Source organism: Mastomys coucha, unplaced genomic scaffold (genome assembly GCF_008632895.1).
Source record: "Mastomys coucha isolate ucsf_1 unplaced genomic scaffold, UCSF_Mcou_1 pScaffold4, whole genome shotgun sequence".
NCBI classification, from domain to species: Eukaryota; Metazoa; Chordata; class Mammalia; order Rodentia; family Muridae; genus Mastomys; species Mastomys coucha.
Window position 1 is genome coordinate 43,898,493 of NW_022196910.1, and position 14,414 is coordinate 43,912,906.

Below are 14,414 nucleotides of genomic sequence, written 5' to 3' on the forward strand. Positions count from 1 at the left end.
AAAAAAAAAAAAAAAAAAAAAAAAGTCCAAGGCAACTCCCAGAAGGGTGGGTTGTTTATTTGGGCTCTCAGGGGGGTAGCTAAGCATCTTGCAGGGAGAGAGTGTCAGAAGGCAAGCAGGTGGCTGGAACAGCAATCTGAGCGCTCACATCTTAAACCCCAGGCACAAAGCAAAGAGAGTCGAGCTCAAAATAGCAGACCTTGAGCTCTTAAAGCCCACCTCCAATGACATGTGTCCTCTAACAGAACCACTACCTGCCGACTTCAGCCAGACCAGACTCACTAAGCCTCCCTGAACAGCACCGACAGGGGACACAGTAGTCAAATGTCTAAGACTGGGGGACACAGTAGTCAAATGTCTAAGACTGGGGAGAACTCCTTTAAACGACCACAGAGAGTTGATTTTTGTTTTGTTTTTTTGTTTTTCAGATTTATGTCTACATTCAAGTTTCTACATTCAGTCTCAGGATAGGAAGCAGAAGCAGTTGGGTACAAAACTTGGGGACAATCTTTCTTGAAATCTCCTCTCTGCTGTCCATACACTAGGTGGAAGGCCTTGTTTGCACACTGCTCGCCGACTGTGAACACCTTCAAAATGAACTTGTCTATGTTTGTGGTTCAGTGGACAGGCAGTGCTGGCTCCCTGTAGTATTCTGCAAATATTTGTGGAAGAATAGAAGGGGAAGAGGAAGGAAATGAAAAAGAAAAGCCAGTTGTTTAACCCGGAAGTATCTTCCAGTTACTCAGAGGGAACAACACCAGGCTAGGACTTGAAGGATGCTGAGAACAGATTTAAAGGGCTGTGTCTCTTCCCCCTATCAGCACATAGGGATGAGGATGCCGTACGCAAGTGTCTGAGCACATAGGGATCAGGATGCTGTTCGCAGATGTCTGAGCACATGGGGATGAGGATGCCACACACAAGCATCTCGGCACATAGGAGTGAGGATGCCGTACCCAAGCGTCTGAGCACATAGAGATGAGGATGCTGTACGTAAGCATCTGAGCACACAGAGATGAGGATGCCGTACCCAAGCGTCTGAGCACACAGCCCAAAATGATGCATTCCATTATTGGCTCTTGAGATATGAGAAATTTCTAGCAAACTGAATATTCATTTTCTTTTGTACATAAATGCATATGCTTTCCCCAGGGCTTCCAGGTTTCTTAGACTCGAGCTGTTCCAACAATAACTTTGAGGTGCTTGTCTGATGCTCATAGATCCACTTAAGAATGCTTCCACAGAAGGCTGCAGGTTTATAGGCAAATGAAGCCTAAAGAGAAGTAGAAACTGGAACTTCTCTGTGCTGTCTGTTTGTCCCCTGCCTTGTGTTCTGCTTCCTTGCTGAGTTTGCAAGGGGAGGAGCTGACTGTAGACTCTGGCAAGAATACTACAGACCTACTTCTATGCCACAGAACTGTATTTATAGGTTCTTGAAGAAAGAGAACCCTATAAATAAGATGGGTTGCCTTGTGGATTGCATTGTTCTTACTCGTGTGTGTGTGTGTGTGTGTGTGTGTGTGTGTGTGTGTGTGTGTGTGTGTTGAGACAAGGTCTCCTACAGAACTGCCATCAGCACAGAACTGCTGATCTTCCTAACTGTGGGGGTTCTGGGTATGTGCTATCATGCCCTGATAAAGCATTTTTTAAAGCAGTAAATTCAAAGTGAGGCTGGAGCCCAGCAGTTTAATAGCTTGTACTGCTCTTGCAGAGGATCTAAGTGTGGCTCATAGCATCTGTGTCAGGCAGCTCAAAACCACCTGTAACTCCAGCTCCAAGGGATCCAATGCCCTCTTCTGGCTGCCATGGGCATTTAAACTTATGTATACAGAGTACACATAGATACATATGTATACTCTGAAATGCAGAGACATAGACACAGACCAGATGCAGACACAGACCTGACACAGACCACAGACACAGACCAGACACACAGACCACACACAGACACACACACAGACACAGACACGACACAGACGCATACACACAGACACACACACAGACACAGACACACACACAGACACAGACAGATACACACACACAGACACAGACACAATACAGACGTAGACACACACACAGACACAGACACACACACAGACAGAGACACACACAGACAGAGACACACACACAGACACACAGACATACACACAGACATAGATCAGACACAGACACACACACAGACACAGACACACACACACAGACATAGATCAGACACAGACACACACACAGACACAGACACACACAGACACACACATACACACACACACATACACACACACACACAAACACGCACATAGACATAGATCAGACACAGACCAGATACAGACACACAGATACACACACAGACACACAGAGATCTCAAAAGAGAGAAACACACACACACACACACACAAAACAATAAAATAAATATTTTTTGAAGGTAAGGTTGAAGGCCAGAAAGATGACTCAGTGGGTGAAGGTGCTTGCCACATATGCCTGGTGACCTGAATGTTTATCCCCAGAGCCCACATAAAGGAGAAAAGAGAAACCTGACTCTATAATGTTGTCCTCTCACCTCTACACGCATCTATTGCATCATACATGTGTATCACACTATGCACACCCATATTCTCTCGCATGATAATAATAAAGTTAAAAAAATTTAGGCAAGGTTGAGAAGGGATAACCTTATAGGTTAAAATCATGAAAAGAATTTTCAAAGGCAGAAAATTAATTTTAAATTCTCTACAAAATGCCCCTAACTTGTCACTTCTATGAAGCAAGACTCTTCAATTCTGAAAAGCTGGTTATTAGAAACCCATAAACCCTGCTGTCAAACAGGCAAAGCCCTCATTCTGTAAGTACCTTCCACCACCTTTCACCACAAGCTTACTGTACAAAGCGAGCGAGTTTCATTAGAAAGCTCAGGATGTATTTCACAACTGGTAGAGGAGGCCTCCCAACCAACTAAATTAAAAATGAGAGTGGAGAGATTTAAACTGACATACAAATGAAGCATATTGTGCTGTGGTGGGTGGTGGGAAGTATACGAATGTGAAACTGCTGAAGGCTGAACTCTAGCATAGTGACTGGGTTACTCTTCTCGCCTCGTGATCAAAACAGCCTATACCAAGAGGTTGATGCACTCTGCCCATCACGGCTGAGGCCATTAGCAAAGGGGACCATTTTCTTTGGGGCATTTATTCTCCTAAAAGTTCTTATATTTGAAACAAAGAGAGCATGGATTCCAAATGCTATTCCCCCCCACACACTCACACACATCTAGGTTCACTAGCTTGTAGAGTCTGTAGAACTCCAGAGATGTTTTCCTCGATGGGCCCTTTGTTTTTTTCATATTTAAAATTCTCCTAAGTTACTTCCATCTTTCTGGGTTCCAAAATATTTTCCACTCCCTGATCTAGTTTTCTCAAACATTTTGTTAAGGAATAGGGAAACAGGGGTTGGGGGGGGGCGGTGGATGACTTTTCTGAAAGACACTTCACAAGACTTAAGCAATCAACTTAGACCTAAAAGAAAAATCATGACTTGAGCTTAGCGTGTCATAGCAATACAGATTTTCCTTCACTTCCTTTACTGTACCTCACTCCTCAGGGAGGAGTCTCATTCCTCAGGGAGGAGTCTCACGAGTGTCTTTGGGGGCTGAGGAAACTGCCAGCTATTACTCTGCCCCCCACTTGCAGCTCTCCTTCTTTTTTAATTCCTCGAAATTTTTTTTTAATTTTTATTCCATAATTTTTAATTGTTCTTCATGTCTCAGAAATGCCTGTTGCAAAGCATAGTTACCTAACATGTTCTTTGTGTTAGGACCCCTGAGGCTGTGCATCATCCTAGAGCAGAGGTCATCAATCTTCCGAATGCTGTGAACCTTTAATACAGTTCCTTATGCTGCAGCGACCTCCAACCATAAAGTACTTTTGTTGCTAGTCCATAACTGTAATTTTGCTACTGGTATGAGTCATAATGTAAATATCTGTTTTCTGATGGTCTTAGGTGACCCCTGTGAAAGGGTTCGGGGTTTGAGGACCACTGTTCTAGATTGGGGTAGAGGCTATATCAGCAAAAAGGGAACAGCCCTCCTCCATCCTGGGAAAGACCCCGCATCAGGGAACATCCTGATGGCTACAGGTAGGCTTGATGAGGACAGGGGGATGGGAGAGCTTTCTAGATGCTCTGAGTGGTTACTCTCTGCATCTTTTAAAGGTGGGCTCATGTGTGTGAACAACCTTTGTCCAAATAAATGGAAGCAGATGTCAGACTGGGAGGAACCACGGCCATGGAAGTAGGGGCCCAGATTCCAATTCTAACTTGACCAGTGATTCGGTTAGCAAATGTGGCTCTTCTCATGTAAAACTTTGAAACCCTGAGAAATTGCATGGACAGGTCTATGGTACTGTCCATGGACTTGGAAGGAAGTATCTTCCCATGGATATTAGTATTTTTTACATAATTGGATTAATTAAAAATTTTTCTTTTTTTTTAAAATTTATTTATTATATGTGAGTACACTGTAGCTGTCTTCAGATACTCCAGAAGAGGGCGTCAGACCTCATTATGGATGGTTGTGAGCCACCATGTGGTCGCTGGGATTTGAACTCAGGACCTTTGGAAAAGCAGTCAGTGCTCTTAACCGCTGAGCCATCTCTCCAGCCCCCCCCCAAAATTTTTTCATTAGAAATTCGTATAGTTCCATTTGTTCTTTATGCTTTTCACAATAAATTCCTAAGAATTTAACGGGATTCCTAAGATCAAAAAGGCAAGATGTCACTAGTGTGGCTGCTCTCTGACAATCTATGACATGTCCAGGCACTTGGTAGCAGATCTTTCTCTAGTTCCCACAGATACAGGAACACAGGATAAGCAGACACTCATAGCCATGGAGATGAGGACCATGGAGTTATGATTCATCCACTTGACTCAGAGCTGATCTCCCCAATATTCTCTTATATAGAGAACTGGTTCTTAATGGCCCAACAAAGACCCAAGAATGAAGAGTGGAGCTCTGACCTCCCCTCTTTAGAACTCATTGTTATTAATACATCTTGTATAGGTGGGACGGCCCCTTCTGGGGTTACCTGTCAAAGAAGGATCAAGTGTCCCCAGTGAGGGCAGCTAAGGTCAGAAAATGCTTGGCCAACCACAAACTCCTGAATCCTTTTGCAAGAGATGAAGGTTTTAGGGATTTTGTGGTGGTATTAGTTTCTTCTTTTTTCCTTCCTTCCTTCCTTCCTTCCCCCCTCCCTCTTTCTTTTCTCTCTCTCTCTCTTTTTAAGATTTATTTTTACTGAAGAGCATGTTTGTGTCTGCATGACTTTATGTACACTACGTGCCAGTGGCTGCAGAGGCCAGAGAACTTCAGATCCCCTGAGTTACAGGTGGTTGTGAGCCACCTGATGTAGTGCTGGAGATCACACTTGGATGTTCTTTGAGAGCAGTAACGCTGTTCATTGCTGAGCCATCTCTCCAGCCTCGGTGCTGGGATCCGGTGAGATCAATGGTTTAGTGGCTGTAAAACGCTCCATGGACAAGTGTGACAACCTGAATTTGATTCTCCAGCACCCATCTAAGGCTGGGGCACTTGGCTGTAATTCCAGCACTCGTACAGTGACATGGGAGATAGAGACAAGAGAATCCCCAGAAGCTTACAGACCATGCAGCCCATCATGCACAGCAGCAACCAGCAAGAGACCCCATTCCAAGGTGGAAAGCAAGAACTGACACCCCAGGTTGATGACTTCTGCCACAGTATACACATCCCCACACTCAGAAACACAAGTATGCACATGCAGACACACACACACATATACAATGAAAAGTAGAAAATGATATATTGAAACAAAATGGCCAAAATAAACCCTTTCTTCAGACTGAAGCTTCATATCCACTCTGGAATGATACAACCATTTCCAAACCAATCCACCGTTTTTATGAGGGAAAAACCCCCCACAAATCTCTTAGAGATGGAAGGGAACACTTTGTACCTCAGCTTCCACACTGGAAAAAAAATGAGGGTATCTCCAGAGGCTAATGGTAGCCCTATGAGAGGTAAATGACTTGTTCATGTGGTGACTATTAAGTGTCATGTATGGAGTAACACCTCATGATACATGGTGATGTGATTTGTAAGTGTGTCAATCCAAGGTTAGGATATGAAATAATATCCAAAGGGAAGGAGGATCCATGGTCACCCCAAGGCTCTGCCCACTGACCACATTCTGTACGCCAAGCTGCTTACAAATAAGCAGGACCTTTAAAGGCAACCTGGTTTCTGGTTGAGCTAGGTTGGAACAAATTTCTAAAAACATTTTTTTTAACATTAACAAAAAAGATCCTAGTGAGGTAGTAGTTCAGTTGGTAAAGTGTTTGTCTGCAAGCAAGAGGAGCAGAGTTCAGATCTCCAGCACCCGTGGAAAAAGCCAGGTACAGCAGCATGCCCAGGGAACTGGGTAGTGTGGGTCAGGGGAAATGTGTGCAGAGGTCTACAAAGGCAGATTCCCAGAGCTTGCCTGCCAACCAACCTAGCCAACCAGTGAGCTCTTCATTCAATGAGAGACTCTATCAAAAGATAAGCTTACCTCCATTTGTCCACATAGGACCATGCACACTCACATGCATTTATGCATATACCACATGCACAAAACCAAATAAATGAACAAAACCAATATTGGTGTACTCATATATACAGGGAAAAAAGCTTCTGAAGATGGAATGCCAAGCTGATGGTTTTCACTGACTCAAAGTTCACTGTCAAGTTAGGGTTTCAAAGTTCCTTCCCTCCTTCCTTCCTTCCTTCCTTCCTTCCTTCCTTCCTTCCTTCCTTCTCTCCTTCCCTCCTTCCCTCCTTCTCTCCTTCCCTCCTTCCCTCCTTCCTTCCTTAACTCCTTTTCCCTTCCTTCCCTCTTTCCTTCCTTCCTTTCTCAACATTTCCTGTATTTTTACCAAGTTTAGAAAGTCTAGACACTACACCAACACTACACCATTTAAGTTCTAAATGAGACACCACACACACACACACACACACACACACACACACACGCAAGTGCAAAAAATCAAACAAAACAAAAACCCAACCCATGTGCACACGACTACCTCATCATCTTTGTGGACAAGTGAAAATTTTCTGATTACAAATAATTAACCAACATTTCCTCCGTGGGGAAGGAACTCACTATTCAGATGGCTGGCAGCACATGTGCCTATCTGTGGTTTTAAAGATTTTGCTGTGCCAAGCAGAAGAGCAGAGCCACTGCCTAGATCCATTCACAAACCATCCAAGTAAGTATCAACCAGGGAAAACCTCAGGTTCAGAGGCCTGCTTGTTTCCCTTTAAACAGCATTTACCTGTCCATTGTCTCTGACGAATTTCTTGCTCTGCCTCCAGTTGTCTTTGCACAGGATTTAAAAATAATATTCTTGGTCCCCACACAGGGCAGCAGTAAGTTTCCTGACATGGCAGGATCTCGCAGAAAGTTATTTCAGGCACTTGCAGGGGGGTCTGTGTGGTTGCCAGGGTTGTGTGGGGAGCTGCAAGGAATTGAGCAAGAGGGTCACCCAGAGTGGTGGCACAGCCACCGAGAGTAGTGGCACGGTGAGGGAGAATGGGTTGGGTTTATCATTAGGAGCAGGAAGACTGTACCTGAGGTGGGAGCTGTGGATGGCAGAGCTGGCTCTGGACAGCTTGTCATATTGCTGGAAGAGTAGAAAATGGTTAGGGCCTCTCAGGGCTGCAGAGATAGCTCAGAGATCCATCAGAGATTAGGAGCCTTTACTGTTCTTGCAGAAGACCCAGGTTCAGTTTCCAGCCCTCACATTAGGGAATTCAGTCAGCTTGTAACTCCAACTCCAGGGGATCCAGTGCCCTCTTCTGGCCTCCTTAGGCACCCACATACACATATAGAAGAGTAAATTTTTTTTTAAGCCCTTCTCTCAAAGGAATACAAGATCTCTTACCTTGAAGGGAGATGTGGGGAGTGCCAGTCTTGATCCTTTAAGCTGAGTATGTAGAGGGCGACTATTGTCAGGGCGCTGTTAAAGGACGAAAACATTATGTGGTAGATTTGTTTCCACACATATCTCAGTCAAGCTGCCAGCTGGCCAAAGATGTTCTCACAGGCCACATATACAGGAGGATGTCAGAGAGAGACAGCTGGAGCTGGCAGAAACACCATGGAAACAGGCCAGTTAGGTTTTTCTGCCTGGGACAGAGAAAAGAGCCCTGGGCTCCCCAGAGTTTGGAGGCTCAGAGGGTACTCCTTGCTGAAAGAGCCCTTCACAAAGCCAAACCCTGGCCCTGACAAGATATCAACTGAGGAAGCCTGTCAAGAGCTGGAAGCAGAGCAGGAAAGAGCAAGGATGAATCTTGCTTCCTGCTGGTGGCGTTTATCCATGCTGTTGAGCTGGGAGATAAAAGGAGGCAGAGGTCCGTCATGGACCATAAAGCCTTTGATCAGCTGCAGGATCTTTCAGGGTACAATGTATCAGCTAGAGAGAAGGAAGAAAGGAAGCGCAACAGAGCATGTACATGATGTGACTACAAAATAACAAAGGTGTCTTTCCTCTCTGATTCAGTAAAAATAAAGTGCTCCTTACAAGTTTCTAGGGTTTGGGATGTAAATCCCTGCAGTGCTTATGCTATCTAAATGTTGTGTGCCTGCCTTCCTCTTTGAGCAGAGTTTTTAGACTCATGAGTCACCCAGAAGTCTGCTGGAAATAAGGCCACCTGACTTGCCCCCGCCTTCCAGCTTCACTTCATACCTTGCTTTCCAAACTCAATTTCCTCAGTCCTTTGTTCTCCCACAAAGATGGTAGAGTTACCATCTTAAAACAAGCTGTGCCACAAACAAATTCTATTCACAGGAAGGGAATTCCTCCCGTGTTCTGTGAGACAGCTGGTGGCTGCCCAGCAGACTCAGTTCTTTCTGGAAAAGTGGTACTAAACCTAAAGATGTGTCAGGCAGAGCCTATAGTGTCACCCTGGCAGCTGATCATTGTGGACCAGTATCCCTTGCTTTTCCTGTGTCTCCCCTCTCTGTCTCCTTCACTATGAATTCTAAAAACCTTGCCTGACTCATGTTTGACATCTGCCTCAGTGGACTTCCAATGCATTAGAATGAAATAGACATATGCTCTCTCCAGAGGCAAACCCTGGTGTTGACCCTTCTCTTGGGTACAACAGAGACCAGGAGCAAGCTTATTACCGCCCATTTGTCCTCCTGATGCTCAGCACTGGGCTCAGAAGATCTGATAATCAGACTTTAAGGTCTTTCATTTATATGTATATGTACACTATAGCTGTCTTCAGACACACCAGAAGAGGGCATCAGATCCCATTACAGATGGTTGTGAGCCACCATGTGGTTTGCTGGGATTTGAACTCAGAACCCTGGAAGAGCACTCAGTGCTCTTAACTGCTGAGCCATCTCTCCAGGCCCGATAATCAGACTTTAAACACAGCACCTTTACTCAGAACTAGACTTCCTCTCACCTCCTCACTCACAGGCCTGGGGCTGATATCTCTGGAACACATGAAGTATACCTGCTAAAAGTAGATGCTTGCCCTCTCCCTGGCTGGGGAGCCTAGCAGAAGACAAGTACTTAGAAGGATAAGAAAAAAAGGCAAAGGCTCCTGATGGGAATTTTGGGTGGGTATAGAATTCCCAGGCATCTTCTCCCTCTCCCTCCTCCATTCTCTCCCTCACTTCATCCTCCCTTATCCCTCCTCCACTCTCTCCATGCAGAGGTAGAGGTCAAAGCAACCACAGCCTCCCTTGCTTATTTTCATGGTTACTTTCTTAGTCTAGGCTTTGGTTTCATTGCATCAACATGTTCCCACAGTTCCTGGTATCTCTTCAATACAAAGGTTTCAGTGAAGAAGGCAAAATGGGCTAGCAGATGTCAGTGGCCAGGCAGCACTGACTGTACCAGATTCCATGCTCACCCTCTCTCCCAAGTAGACAGAAAGGAAAACAAAGAACTTGAGAACACTATGAGCAAAGGTAAGACAAGTCTCTCTCTCTCTCTCTCTCTCTCTCTCTCTCTCTCTCACACACACACACACACACACAGATACATGTCTGCTAAATCACAATTGAAAAAATAAAATCATCTCACATCAAAGTACATAAATTGGTACTCTCTTCTTCAAGTTATGAGTTTCAAAGGGCTCCCTCCTCTTTAAGCTATCAAAGGTAGTGCCTGATTTAAAAACCTCCTTGTCTTCAAAGCAAAGAGAAGGTCAGAAAGACAAGGAAGCGAGAAAGAGCTCAATAGTACATTAAAGTTTGTCTTACCAAAATGCCATCACAGCTATCAGAGCTATAACCAAGGTCTGGAATACCCAGTTAGGACACGACTGCTTCCTTCCTGAGAACGAGACCTGTGAGGGGTTCATGAACAGGGACAGATCAGCACAGCTGCTCTGGGGCCTGAAGACCTGAGCAGCAGGAATCTTTGCTGCCCCCCCTAGGCTGGTGTCTGCTTCTTACTTGCCTCAGTTTGCACTTGCCCCTCTGCTCTTGCCTCTCTGAACAGGGCAATCTCATTCAGAGCCTTCCTTTGCTTCATGCTACAGGCTATAGTGGTTGGTCCTTTCCCTGGTGTCTGCCAGACAGTCTTGCTTTTTTTATGAAAGAAGGCCAGGCACCAACCTCCTAATAGACTTGGAGAGATCCAAGTTCCTCCAGATAAGAAGGAATAAATCCCCACAGGAGGATATCGGGGAAGCCATATGAAAGAATCCTACCAAGCACACCTTAAAGTGCATGAGGGTCCCATTCCCCCACCTATGAATGAAGACAGTTCTGGGCCCATGTCTTCTTTATTCTTCCAGCCATTCAATGAATATTTACTCATTTATGCTATGTACAACCATAGAGGATATGAAAATCAGTAAGTACTATCTCTAGGAAAGTAACAAAAAACACATTAGGGCAGATACATAGTATCTGTAAAGGTAACAAAACATAAGTTAGGGCAGATACATAGTACCTGTAAATGCTGGTGCGTGGGGGAGTACTGTGTTTCCTTGCTTCTCACAATACAGAGTGGAATCATTGTTGTGTTTTATAAAAAAGATAAGGAAGGAAGTAATATGTTTGGTGGAGGTGTGGTCAAGTGTGGGGGAAGAGGGTGCCTCCACAGGCCCATGCTAAGGTATCCCTTCCCCCTGAGGGACCAGCCACAGGATGGTATAGTATAGAATAGACTTTATTCAGGACATGGGGAAGACAGTTGAGAGGATAGTAGAGACAGAGAAAGACAAAGAGAGAGAAAGAGAGAGTAGAAAAGTAGAGGCCATCCATGAGCATGTGGAGAGAGGGTGGGGAGGGGAATGGGGAGAGAGGGGGAAGGGGTGGGAGGAAGAAAGCAAGAGAGCAAGAAAGAGCCAAGGGGGCAAGCAGCCCCTTTTACAGTGAGTCAGGCACACCTGGCTGTTGCCAGGTAACTGTGGGGTGGAGCTTAGAGGAAGTGCTAACAGTCGTGATTTTGACCAAAGAAATAGCTTCAAAATGACCTTAAGTTATTTTTTAGACTTCTTATCTGGTTATGAAACAGGTTCTCCAATATAAAATGGAGGTATTTAATCATACTTTTTAACAAGCCTGGGGACTGTTAGAATGAAGTCTCCTTCCATGATGCCACTGGAAGCAAGTCTGGAAGTCACACAGTTAGTCCATGGCTGGCACCCTTCCTACACCTGGCTGGGAGTGTCCTGAGGATGTCTGAGTGTTACCCTATAGACAGAAGGCTCGATGGAGTTTGTGGGGTTGATTGCAATTAATAATATTATTCTTAGAAAAAGTATCCCCTCTTCAAACTGCTCTCTACAACTGCTGGTATCTTTCACATCTCCTTGATTTTGCTCACAGTCCTTTGGCCACACATTGGGAAATGACTGAGAGTCAAGTCCTGTACAAATCTCCTCCATACCACTGATTCTCATCAACCTTACCATTCACATAGGAAAATAAAACACTACCTGAGTGTTTTTCAAGTTACTAGGAGAGTCCACTTGACAATGTAACAATTTGCCAATTTGGGTATGCCTAAGGATTACTGTAGAACCCGTCAAATATCTAAATGCCCAGGCAAGCTCTGTCTCAATGGGTTTTATTGGGAGTGAGATGTCTGGATCCTTCCCTCCTCTCTTCACCTTATTCTGAATTCTAACCTTGACCTGTGAGGGCTTCCCTCTCACCTTCCACTGTATATAGCAACTGCCCACCTTTTGGAGACGGAGAAGTAAAGTAACCTGCTGATTGCGTCAGCACTACACGGAGGTGACCTCGACTTGCTCCAGAATGTGTCTCTGCCAGCACGGAGAGCTGTGCCATCTCTACCCATGCTTCTTAGTGTCTAGGGGTCCGTTAGCTGTTCGCAGTAGTGTGATGATCGTGAGCACTCACGACTCAGCGTAGGAGCACCCACGTGTAAGTATTTCCCTCAGTGACCCAAGGAGGCCTCTAGAAGCAAAGGTCATCTAGTGATTGGCAAGGGAGATCAACATCATGGAAACAGAGAGTGGTACCAGGACAGCACAGGGGCGACCAGAGCGTCATTGCTCTTACTTTATCAAGCTCCCTGGACCATTTCTGCTACTCACCATGAGAACCACAATGATGGTGGGTTTGAAACATTAACAATTATGAGTGTGGGCTGGAGAGATGGATCAGAGGTTAAGAGTACTGGCTGCTCTTCCAGAGGTCACAAGTTCAAATCCCAGCAACCACATGGTGGCCCATGTCCCTCTATAATGAGATCTGGTGCCCTCTTCTGCCATGCAGATATACATGCATGCAGAACATTATATACATAATAAATAGATAAATAAATAAATAAAGTTTTTAAAATAAACAATCACGAGTGTGTGCCCAGCATTTGCTGTGTCCAGGCATTCTGAGTGAGTACTTCATGTACCCTAATGTTTAGCATCCTCACAATCACTCTCAACGATGCTTTGAGGGAGATGCTTTGACCATCCAATCCACACTTGGAGACAGAAGAAGGTGTAGGAAGGCCGAGTTTCTCAACAGAGATATATAGCTAAAAAGTTATGAAGCCAGTTTGAGTTCAAACTTTCTGGCTTTGTAGTCTGTGGTTTTAAACACTGTGCTCTGCCATCTACTTGCTCTGCATGTTAAAAAAAAAAAAGGTAAAAAATATCAGGCAACTTAGGTATTATACAAAATGCCTTTCTGGCTCATCAATGAACACATGAGCAGGTATGTATGTGTATGTGTGTGTGAGAGAAAGAGAGACAGAGACAGAGATGGGGAGGGAGGCATTTTCCTCTGCTGCTGAAACATTTTTTCCTACAGAGAAAGCTCTTTAAGATAGGAAATAAAACTTCAAAATATCTTCAGGAAGTCATCAAAACTGTCCGGATTCACTAGGTCCCTCCTGTCCTGAGTATACAATCAGTAATGACCTCAGAGTGGCACAGACAAGACAAGCTGCAAAAGATGCCCAGACAAGCCCAGGCCCCTGAACAAGCGGATGAACAAAAGACCACCTGAGCTGCAGGGAAAAGGCTCAGAATAACAGAGCCACCTGGATAGGAGCTGTCCAACCTGCTAAGCTGCCTGCAAGTGTGCTGTGTGATCCAGGCTCCCAGATCTGTGAGCTGTCACAGGTGCTGGGGTGGGCTTGGCTGATGAAGTTGCCTTGGGGTCATTTCAGTAACCTCTCACCTATACTCCCGCAAGGAACCCCCCCCCCCAAAAAAAAAACTCATCGGCTCTCTAGGTTGAACTTTTGTGGTATCCACTGTCTGTCACTGGTTCTTTATCTGAGGTGAGTAGATATTTGTTCATGTCTCCCCAGGAATAAATGTCTCACAGCAATACATGCATACATACATACATACATATATTCATACATACATACATACATACACAAATATAAAGATGTCTATGTGTATATGTTGATGTTTCATGTGAAGGCTGTTGGATGGGGTTCCTTGAGATATGGGGTTCACTAGAGGTTGTTTGTGTAAATAATAACTGGTAGGTTGTGTCTGAAGTGGTCTGATCATGTTCTGGACTCTTTAGGCTTTTGTTGTTTAAAAACAGTTAATAGCTATTAACACACCTGCCAAAGAATGCAAACGAGGGAAACCGACCAAGGAAGAGGTGCTGATCAATTCCTCTAAAATGCTGTGTGTGTGCATGCAGTGTGTATGAATGTGTGTTTGTATGTTTGCATGTGTGCACCTGTGTGTATGTGTGTGTACATGCATGTGTGTGCACGAGTGTGCAGTGTGTGAACATGTGTTTGTGTTGGTGCATTTGCATGTATGCACCTGTGTGTATATGTGTGTGTGTGCTCAAGTACACGTGTGTGTGTATGCAGTGTGTGTGAACATCTGTTTGTGTTTGTGCATTTGCATGTGTGCACCTGTGTGTATGTGTGTTACTTGT

At 44.7% G+C, this 14,414-nt stretch overlaps 1 protein-coding gene across 1 annotated transcript in view; it reads right to left on the reverse strand.

The window, feature by feature from the left end:
• The window catches only part of Myrfl (myelin regulatory factor like), an 89,202-nt gene that overhangs the window by 11,834 nt on the left and 62,954 nt on the right, over positions 1-14,414 (reverse strand). Inside the window, exons 15-18 of the mRNA XM_031350380.1 lie at positions 10,287-10,372; positions 7,948-8,022; positions 7,634-7,686; positions 7,339-7,521 (exon numbers count right to left, since the gene is read on the reverse strand). Coding sequence (XP_031206240.1) covers positions 7,339-7,521; positions 7,634-7,686; positions 7,948-8,022; positions 10,287-10,372 — 397 coding nt within the window. The remainder of the gene's footprint in view (positions 1-7,338; positions 7,522-7,633; positions 7,687-7,947; positions 8,023-10,286; positions 10,373-14,414) is intronic.